The 10917-nt window shown below is 35.8% G+C and overlaps 2 protein-coding genes across 2 annotated transcripts in view; both read right to left on the bottom strand.

Annotated features, from left to right (window-relative positions):
* Positions 1–1266: 1266 nt before the first annotated feature.
* The window catches only part of LOC134848893 (transmembrane protein 216-like), a 354893-nt gene continuing 345242 nt past the window's right edge, over positions 1267–10917 (bottom strand). The window contains exons 2-6 of the mRNA XM_063866428.1: positions 7279–7396; positions 6967–7059; positions 5688–5802; positions 5196–5282; positions 1267–1457 (exon numbers count right to left, since the gene is read on the bottom strand). Of these exons, the coding sequence (XP_063722498.1) occupies positions 1439–1457; positions 5196–5282; positions 5688–5802; positions 6967–7059; positions 7279–7387 (423 nt within the window). The 5' untranslated portion in view covers positions 7388–7396 and the 3' untranslated portion in view covers positions 1267–1438. The remainder of the gene's footprint in view (positions 1458–5195; positions 5283–5687; positions 5803–6966; positions 7060–7278; positions 7397–10917) is intronic.
* Positions 9396–10041, bottom strand: LOC134848325 (U3 small nucleolar ribonucleoprotein protein IMP3-like). The gene has a single exon (XM_063865725.1). It carries the CDS (start codon positions 10028–10030, stop codon positions 9482–9484), a length of 549 nt encoding a protein of 182 aa, XP_063721795.1. The 5' UTR covers positions 10031–10041; the 3' UTR covers positions 9396–9481.

The raw sequence follows: 10917 nt of genomic DNA on the forward strand, positions 1-10917 counted from the left end.
AAAAATATATTGAGCGTAAGAAACTAGTAACGAGGGAATAATATCTCTGACAAAAAAAAACCAGATGCGTGCGTGCAATTTCTAACCAATTAGCTCCCTTCCAACTGACCAAAACTGGTTTACTTCACGTTAATATCTTTCGGAAACTGGAAGCCGAATTTCTGATTGGCTGACATTGGATTTATGCAAAACATTATGAGGCTAAACGTTGCACCGGAAGGCGCCAATTTGGTGTCCGTAGGTCACTGGAATCCACAGAAGAGTCTTTAAACGTCCAAAATGTGAAGATTCGTATTTGTAACCTTAAAGGTTGTTGGCACGTTAGTTTTTCAGCGTACTCCGCAACGAGCAAACATAGATACTTGTTTTGACTTCCTCATATGTAAGCAGATTCTGCAGAGGTAAGCGGTTTCCGCAATTTTATGCGGATTTCACTTAAGATATGCGGATTCCACTTACAGTTGCGAATTCCACGACAGCCTAATTTTACTAAAAACATGTTAGTATTTGTTTATGCATTACAGAAACTATTCCGGATTCGACAAACTTTGTTGCGGATTGTTCAACTATTGTCGCGAATTCCACAAAATTGCCTCTTTGGAACGGTTTCGAGCAATACAGTGTTTTAGCTATTTGTCAGAATAATCCAAAGCAGCAAAGAAGATAAAAGAAAAGTAGCAATTTTGCGGATTCCGCAACAATTCTATTTCTAGACTGTTGCGGAATCCGCTGACAATTCACAAAATAGTTTGGCCTCGTAATAAAAAAAAAACAGAAAACACAATACCTAAATAAGGGCCTTCAATTCATTCATTGACCTTAAAAATGTTATCAACACGTGAATATAACACTTTACGGATAATTGACTGTTTCTTACAAGCAGTTTTTTTTGCAGGATGCTAGCATACACTAACATTAAGTGATCGCGGTGATAACAATAACGCTTCAAGCTATTAAATTTTTTTTTGCACCCGATTTGTCTATATAGATTACGTCGCTAGATAACGAGAAGAAGAATTGAGAGTAACTCAGTTTATCAAAATTTTAAAAACACTTGAATCACTTTGAAAACAAATTCACCAACTTTTACTGACTCTCTCAATAACCACGCATCATGTTCTTTATGGCCAAGTTAGATTCAAGTTATCTCAAATGATCTGGTCACTGACGAGTGGTATGAAATCAAGCTTGTCAAGCTAAACTTTTCATTTCCATTTGAGCGACTGACTTCGAGGAATCTGGAAAACAAATTCCTAATTGCTCGAAGAAAACGTGAAAATAAATTCAATTTGGCAGACATCTACAATTATTATTTACAGTTGACAATAATATAAATCTATTCGACAATAGTATCACAATGTACAATATACAACCAGTCAAGTCCTCTGAGTTGCTGCTATTTACATATATCCCTTATTTGTGTTCTTTCAACAGCCTTTCACGAATAGCTCTCGTTTCTAAAACAATCAGAGATTATTTACTTTTTTTAAGTATAAACAAGTAAAATTAACCATTGCTCTGATTTGCTACATCTGATAGCAACATCCAGTTAGCAGTTTTTGTTTCGTAAATCACCCGAAAACTGAAAAACACCGCAACACAAAATCCAGCAGTTATTTAACTTCAACTTGACTGCTCTTTTTATTCACGAAATGCCATTACAGATATAATGCTATTACAGCATTTATTTGCGAAATGGCTTCAAGAAACTTAGATTTCCTAATATAGCACTAAACTCCGCTTTAGTGAAAAAAATTAAGCAATCGGAAAAAGGTACGGCCTATATGTTGGCGCCTGTTTTTTGGTGGCCATCGATGTTTAAACCTGTGACAAGAAAATCCGCAAGATTCAAATAATGACGTAAGCTTTCATGAAATCGGACGCCGTGGCTTCGGTCGTTGCTAATCAGTAGCTTTCTTTTCTGAAAATTCATTACTTTCACGCCTTTTCTACACAAGCGAAGCGTAGAGTGGCACTTATAAAGGAGGAGGTAGAATTATTCAAAAAAAGGAAATTTTAAAGCCCGGTTTTAGCTTGTACAGCGAATACAGCTTTGCATCTATGAGTAACCAATGTTTTATTTTGAAACCGTTTTCTAAACCATTAAACTAAAAAAACTCCAGCTTCTCTTATTGCTCCAACCACTTCACTAAATCGGAAGGAATAATGGTGAAGTGTGTTTTCAAAAAAGTCGATTATCTCGAAGAAAGCTCGGATGCGGTCAAGTTTGGTATCAAATTAAAACACTTCCAATCGATTTTCGGATTCCAGATAAGTTTCAAAATGTCTGAAAAAAAACTGGTCTCAAGATCTTTGGTTGCCTATATTGGACAATTTGATTAGAACTGACCTCAAAATTTAATTCTATCATAAGTTTAGCTTTTATTGCGCTAAAGTTTGCATTTTTCAATTATCTCAAAATTTCGTCCAGCAATTCCAAAACGACTAAAAGGTTTTTTATTTTGATACTACCCTTGACCGCATAAAACCTTTCTTCGAAGCTATCAAAACTCGTAGAAAACGTACCGTACGCCATGACTCGGTTAATTCAACTTGAGTTTTCAGGAAAAGGTTTTAATACAACCTATCGGTTACTCATAGATACAACGCTGTATTCGCATAAACGAGCAAAAACAGGGCACTAAAATTTTGGATAAAAATTTTTTTTCAACACAGCGGCAAATACGCACTTCACAAACACAAGTGAGAAACGCCACGTAGCTTTAAAAAGGTCAAAAAAGAGAAATAAAAAAACTGATAGGTTTTCAAAAAGATCGGGATTGCACCTCAGTACTCGGACATCAAGTTTTTCAGTTCAATGTTCGACACAATTGTCCCACTGTCGCTTATAGAAAGCTGAAAAGAGCTAAAAACTGTACTAAAACATAAATTTAATAAACTAGTTTGTAATAAACTAAAGGCAACCACACTACATTTGCGACTAATCAGTTGGAAAGAATGAAGCCAAATTGTGCATAAATTATCCAATTCAAAAATTTCGGAAAAGGAGTCTTTAGTATTGCACTGGTGTAAGAAACAAATAGGCTTCTTCGGTGCATTTGATTAACTAAAAAGGCATCAACTAGGGGTTAACTTATTAATAATCTAACGTCAACGCTACTTAGGCTGAAAAAAGTAACCTTGTACTATAAGATTCGTTTGCGCAGAAAGGCGTGAAAGCAAACTAGCTTCAAAAAAGAAAGCCATAGACTACAAGAATCGAAGCTACCTCATCCGACTTCATAAGTACATACTTACCCATATGAATAATACTTCGACCTTTTTGGTCACAGTTTTACACATGGTTCACCACTAAAATCTAGACACCAATGAATACGCAGAAACAACTTAATATTAAGCTCAGCAATACAATGCCGGACTTTGCTTGAAAAGAGGCTAAGCAAACAAAAGCTCCACCAGTACCACCAAATTAAAACATTTTTTATATATTTTTTTACTTGTGCTCAATCGTTCGCCAAACAAAATTTAAAAAGCAAAAGCACTCCGTTTTTCCCTAAATTGTTTGTTTGATTGAATAATGCTTGAAGAATCACGACTGCAATATAACAGTAAGGACTTCAATATGCCCCGGTACTTTGTGGTGCATAAACTCGGTGAATTCCCATAGGTTCCAATAATCATAAGTTCCAAAATAAAAAATCAGTCGCATAAGTTCCAAAATTTATCTTCTTGAATTCTGATTGGTTGAAATTTGAGCCAACGAATTTATGGATCGATTGTTTACTGTTCAACCAGCATAAACTCAAGCTGCAGAATAGTGACCGCCGCAGCCGCGCCAACGTGTTGCGAGCTTGCCACCAAAGGGTAGGACTCTATACGAAATTTAGAGCCGGTTATCGCCGCTAAGCGGCGACGCGCGCCCACCGGCGACCTTAAACCGAGACTCGGTTAATTAAGTCTTTTGACCAATTAAAAAGATTTGGAACTTATGCGACTGCTTTTTTATTTTGGAACCTATGGGACTGATTTTTGTTCTCGTGATTAATTTTGCTCGTGGTGGGTTTTTTTTCTTCAGACAAATTTCGACTTCTTAACTAGCCTTTTTTGACGGAATTTTTAAATATTCGAAAGGTATTGTTGTCCTGAGCTTAAATTTGAAAGATATTTCACATGTGACCATTTTTCTTAAAGTTATGGGGGTTTAAAGATTGCCATTTTGGCCAATTTGGGACAATTGACGCGCGATATATTTCGCCCTATTAACGCGTAAGCGAGATTTAATCCGTCCTAGAAATTGTTCCAAATTGGTTCAAGGAAGCTTATATGCCATAATTGATTTGTTAATAGGAGCAAAATTTATCACTTAGTACTTATTATGACGTGTGGGGGGATGATCTAAAAAAAAATTCAAATTTTAGAAAAAAAATTTCATTTTATTTTAATACATTTAATTTTTTTTGTTTTTACTGCTTCATAAAACTTAAAAGGCAATCGGAACATTCAGGGCTTCGCGCTGATATGAGCAGTCTTGTTTATTTTGGAACCTATGAATACGCACCCATAAACTCATGAGAAAAAAAAACGCCGCGTTAGTCGGAAAAATAAGCGCGGTTGTTATAAGTCAGCTAACTATAGAAAGAAAACGGCGATAATTAATGGAAACTTGAAAACTTATTGAATCATGGACCGCCAAAGTGAAGTTATTTGCTTGAACAATACTATATCGATTCATTTGGTAGCCAGTCAATAAGCAGAATGGTCTAGGAGCAGACTGGGTCCAAGAGCAGAAAAATATCAACTTCTATAAGCTAATCGGTAAAATAATTATCAAACAAGTCAATAATAGCAAAGCAACGAACATTTTATGCATAATTTGAGCAATGAAATTAGTCAATTCATGCATAATTTATTCGTTTAGTTGGTATTTTTTGACGATTCTAATAATTGTTTTATCAATTAGCCCGTATAAACCAATATAAGTCAACATTTTTCTGTTTTTCTGCTTTTGGACCCATTCTGCACTTGGACCATTCTGCTTATTGCTCCGCCTTCGATTCATTTATAGTTTATTTTCAATTTCTTGGACCAAATAGCTTTTCGAAGAATTGTCTCTTTATCTCAATTTTCCGAATTATCGTTTCTGACCAACAGTCGCTTGCTTTTGATGAGTTGATATTGATTTTGGCCTCATGTTGAAAAATCAACTTTCACCAAGATGAAAAACCCTTTCTCACCGTGCGAATGAGATGAATGCGAGTATTGAGAACAGGATCTGAACTGCGATGAATGCGATCTGGACTCCGCAGATAATCACTTCAAACCTAGGAACCCAAACAGAATTACACTCAACTAACTAATCGTTTTAACTAATATAATAAAAAAATCATTTGCACTTTGCAGGCATTTTCTTCCTAACAGGTATCGGATTATTTATGATTTTAACTTTAATCCCAAGAGAACGACAATCGTTAATAGACCATAAGTCCAGTTCTCAGACGTCTCTGAAAGGAGATTTAATTTCGAAAAAAAAACTTGTCACAGCAACTTAATTTTGTAACAGCAACTTAATTTTGTTTCAGCTAGATTCATAATCATGATAGTTTGAAGAAATACGTTTAACAAATGTTATTCGACGATGCTAGTAAGCCTGCTTCACGCCTAGAATGCCCTGTACATTTTTTTGCGATTTATTTTTCAAAAACTGAGCAAGAAAAGCGAACTCAAACCTGAGTACATATGTCTGCCACAGTATGAAGTAGAGCAGACATATTACACAGGCCACTCCTAGCAGCATAGAAATCAACACTGGCACTTTTCGCTCCGTCAGGTTGCCACGCTTTCCTGAAACATTAAAGAGAAACACGACCTAAAAATTTGCATGAAGAATTTTCACTCGCTAAAAAAACCTTCCAATTTTGGCAAGGAGAGGGATTTTGTATTTAGACGAATATAAAGACGGGTTGATGGCTTTATCTTTTCTTAAGGGTCGTATAAATGTAATTTTAGGCAATATTGGAGTGGATTGTCAACGAGATCCGAATAAACTAATTGGCACTGAACGCAACATTTTGTCACTCTATGCCACCCATGAACTATTATACAACTCTGATTTAATAAATGACGTTTTTGAGCACCAACTGGAATTCAATTGAGCTTGCTTTTGTCAAACACAATTAACTGCACAACCCCTCCGTAAGAACGGAATCACGCAGAACGCCAGAAAAGGAGGTATCATAAGAGCACGTTCAGTCGATATTCAGATTATTGTATATATTGGTTCAGGGGTGGGTCAACAATTTTTTCAAGATGCAGGATTTTGAAAAAAAAAAAATGAGTGGACCGCTTTTTTAAGTTCGGCCAAATTAATTTTCCGAGCTCTTCTAAAACAGAATGAAGATCCTATTTTGCCCAGATTTTATGCACTCCTGTGTTTACTGTCGCCAAAGCCTTCTTTAGAAAATTTTTTGGTCGATCGAAAAAGAACGACTTGAAATAGTTCTTAAGGGGTCCCTTTGGGCGGCCAGGGGTTCGAATAACTAAGGGTGTGGGTCTTCTACATTACCTGTCTAAATCTGCTCTTTCTGATTTATAATTATGTGATCCTTTTTTCCAGCCATTTAAGGAAGTTTGTAGAGACCATGATAAATCACACTGATGAACAGGTCATAAATTGTATTATCATGACTCAAAAGATTCATAAAAATTCATTAATTCATCTTCACAGACAGTAAATAACCAAAAACGGAGAGGCAACAATGTCCTTGAACTTCCTTATGTTTCGAAACAGCTTTCAACTCCGGCAAAAACCATTACAAGAATTTAAAAATTATTAGCTTGACTGACAAGCAAGATTGAGCAAGGCAAGTTTATTGAGATTATGGAAAATCATGCAGTTTTATTTATGAGTACCAAAGCGGTTAATCATGAGCTCAATTTTGAAGGCATACCAATACGTACTACCATCATCATGGGCAGTTTCGCTAAAGTGACTAAAAGGTTACTTACCTAGATATTGTCTGAAGAACTCAACTCCAGTGAGAAGAAGAAGCACTATTATTTCCTGAGCCAGATCTGCGCGAGGGTATGGAAGAATTTCAGCTAAAATTCACATAATCGCAGAGGAATCTGACTCATTTAACAATTCCTTGCTTCAAAAACTCTTTAAGACGTTTTGACACTCAAACAAGCAAAAACGTAATATCTCGAGTTTCTTGCAATGACAAATGATATTGAGTTCAGGCAAACTTAAAAATAATTAAAACTTTTTTGCTTTAAATTTTGTCAACTATTTCTTTCAACGATCTCTTGAATTCCTACCTTTGTAGATGTACATAAGACACTCTGCGATGAAGAATGCTGCATAATACCAGGCATTGAAGAGAAACATGATCTGCAGAGGCAGAGATGAAAGGACCTGTGTTCCCATATCTACAGCTGAAAGACATGTCAACCGTAAAAAAAATAACAATAATTAATCAAAGACACTATCTGTTCTTTATAAAAGTGTGAATAGTTTGTTTTAGATTTTTTCGGAACCTACAATATCTCTGTTGTTAAAACATTGACATAAGCGACGTAAAAAAAATTAGCAATAAAATTTCGGTATTGTTATTTAATGAATGCATCGTAAGACTGCATTTAAGGAGTCAATGTATTCAAGGTATCAATTTTTCACCGCAGATAAAAAGAAATCACACATTTCAGGTTCTTCAAAAAATATCAAGAACTAACAAGAATCGACGGTTGCTGCGCAAGTAGCACAGAATATTCCGACAATAATCTTGAAAAAAAAAACGTGTTTTGATAACAAAAAGATTGGACGAAAGCCTAAAACTCAAGCATATGCGACACTCTTTGTAAAATTTACAAGATGAACATTTTTGTCTTGGTGGGTGCTATCCAATTCGCGTAGATCCCAATCAAAACGAAGCAAAACGTTCACAAAAATAACACTTTTGCTATGAGACTGTATCACTTAACCTCCCATCGACCAAAAGAATCCTAAAAAATCGATCATTTTGTTCCAACGACAGAAGGTGACGGTTTTATGATTGTGCCGTTTTTTTTCAACACAAAAGCAGATACAACAGAAAACCTCAGATTGATAACCAATTATTGCATCAAATCAATGAATTTTGATTCTTAGCCCTTGCATACACTAGCCAAAAACAAACACTTAAAAATGCTTCAAAAAATATAGTTACTTTGTATGAAACACTCGACAAACTGAGTAAAACGAAAAGATTAACCATATCACACTGATTGTTTGAGCCACTCTTAGGGCTGAGAATCATAGAGTTTGACTTTTTCCACGCAAAATGATGTCAGCTGTAAAAAATAATGGCTATCTCGGCTCTTTAAATGGCGAAATATAAGATGACTGAGTCATATAGATAAACATATAAGTCATACAAAGCCGAAACAATATGAGCAAAAAAACTTATTCAAAAAGCAGCTTTACAAAAAGAAACAAGAAAAAAAGAATTAGTAAACCTTTGCTGAGTTTTGGCTACGAACCAGCGACCTTGAGAATTGGGCTCTCACGCCCTCCCAGTTCGGCCAAGAACGCTTAAAAGTAGTCAAACACCAGTCACAAATAAATCAGCTACATTTGCCAATAAATTGGCAATGCAATGCAGCAAAAGTGGCACCGAATACAGCAGACATAATTTTGCATGTAATAAATTGGGGTATAAGAAACTAAAGGGAGCCACACTAACATTGCATGTAATAAATAGCAAAGCATAAAACCACATTCTGCATTTTGAAATTCTTCACATGTGTAAATTCTGTATTTTGAAAAATTGCGAGATATAATGAGTTAGAAGAATTTTTGAAATCGACTTTTTTTTGTATTGATATTTGAAGCAAAGAACTTTTTTTTCGATTGATTCGAAAAATGAGAAATGCTCCAACTGTGTTAAGTTATTACCAATCGAATGTCAAAGCACATGCTAAAAAAAGCCTAAAGACGCCACCAATATTTGCTACTTAGGTTAGAAAAAATAAAGTCGTACTATAATACTTACGCTCACTTAAGTTCGCAAGTTAAAAAGAGAAATAACTTCCGGTAGGGATGCGAACGCAAAATCTGCTGACCCAAAAGCATGCATTTTACAGCTAGATCAATTGAGAGGGGGACTGAAAGTTGAGGTTCCACAATAAAGCAAAACCAATTTCTTGCAGATTTCTATGAGTTCAAGGGGGAAATAGTTCACGATTACAAGTCACTCGCTCTGGCAAACGAAAAACCGAATCACACAAAATGGGTTAAGATGAAACCACGGTGATACCTTATTTGCCAACGATTAGTTCAGCTTATCTTGACAAAATACCAACGCTGAAAATATAAGCGAGCTAAAATTTGGTGAACGCCATTCACTCGTATACTCACGTTTCATGGCAATCAAACATATGGATTTTAAAATGAAAGATCAACTCAAATGTCAATGCTAAACTCTAATTCTTTTATCCAATAATTTTCACAGTATCGGTAAAACTTCTATTCAAAACAAGATTATTAATCCATAAGGTCAAAATCATCAAGTTCTTCGTTATACGCAGCAATGTGTCGTTTGATCTTCGAATTTTCTGTCCAAGTGATCAAATCTTGGCTCCGCCGCGTCACCAAAAATGCTGGATCTGTCACAAGTTCTGTTCCTACTTTCACATGTCCATGTTCTACCCTCTGTGTCGCAATTTGAAGCGTTTCTGACATGTTTAGCTTCTGCATAACCACCGGTAATCTTCGGCGACAAAACGACGATACACAAAGCTTGTCAATTTCCGCAAAGTTTCGATTCGTCGGAATAACGCCCATTAAGTATAATTTTTCAACTAGCCGAATGACATTTACATTTCGAAACTTGTCGTTCGTGTCGAGCTCTTTCAGTTTTTCGGCTAACTGACGGACTTCGGCTACAAGTTGTTTGTATGCGATGTACTCTTCTCTTTTACGCAGGTTGAATCTGCACATGATTTTCAAGATTTGTTCGTTATTGTCGATTTCCCAATTGATAAAATCCACTTTCTTCAGCAGTTTCTGCTCGTGATATTTTAGCTTCCTCATTTTTCAATCTTAAACTACAAATTCAGCTCTGCACAGATAAGCTAGCAACGGTAAATTATTTCTGGTATGTCCAAAACCTATGCTCCCTGCGGATCACTTGCAAACTTTTCTGCTTAATTATCCTCACAAAAAACTGATCAGAAAAAAAATCGCAAAAAAAAACAAAAAAGCTGAACTCAATTTCCTTGTACCATTCTGAATTGTTAGTTAACACCTTTATCAGATGTTTAATTTGAATCAATATTGAACCTAATAACGAAAACCTGCATATGCTACTCTATGAAGGAGGACTGGGACTAAATGAACATTACCCATGCCCCCTAACAACACAATCATTTCAGGGGGGAGATTTTGTTCCTACACTAACAACACACTCATTTTAGGGGGGAGATTGTTCACTTGGTCTATTAAGGGTGAAGATTGTCGACATGGGCCGAGGGCTGTAAAACAGATAGTTCTGAAATGATTGTAATGCGTTCCGCAAAATTTTTTCCAGAATTCATTGGTCTCTTAGTTCCACGATTCAACTATCGCCCTGTGCATTGTTAGAGTTGTTATTTACATCATCTTCCGAGTTAGTGGGCGAACCAGTGGCCATGATTATGGCCATACCCTCTCTCCCATTCATGTCCAAAACTAGCCTGGCTATATCCACGTTAGCCTGCAGACAAACAATTTCTTCCGAACCTCCAAATAAATCTACTATTTACTTTCGATAGCCACCAGATTACTTTTCTGTCATTATTCTCGCTAGATATTATAGCGAGAAAAACCAAGGTCAAAATCAATGAATTTTTTGGTGAACGAAGTGTGTGAAAAAGTAAAAAAAACTGAAACAACTAAACAAAGTATGTAAACAAACTAAACAAATGATGTATTACAGTTTT

The sequence above is a fragment of the Symsagittifera roscoffensis genome, chromosome 6 (assembly GCF_963678635.1).
Source record: "Symsagittifera roscoffensis chromosome 6, txSymRosc1.1, whole genome shotgun sequence".
Taxonomy (NCBI): Eukaryota; Metazoa; Xenacoelomorpha; order Acoela; family Convolutidae; genus Symsagittifera; species Symsagittifera roscoffensis.

Coding starts and splice junctions, on each gene's coding strand:
- LOC134848325 (XM_063865725.1), bottom strand. CDS start 10,030: ATGAGGAAGCTAAAATATCACGAGCAGAAACTGCTGAAGAAAGTGGAT.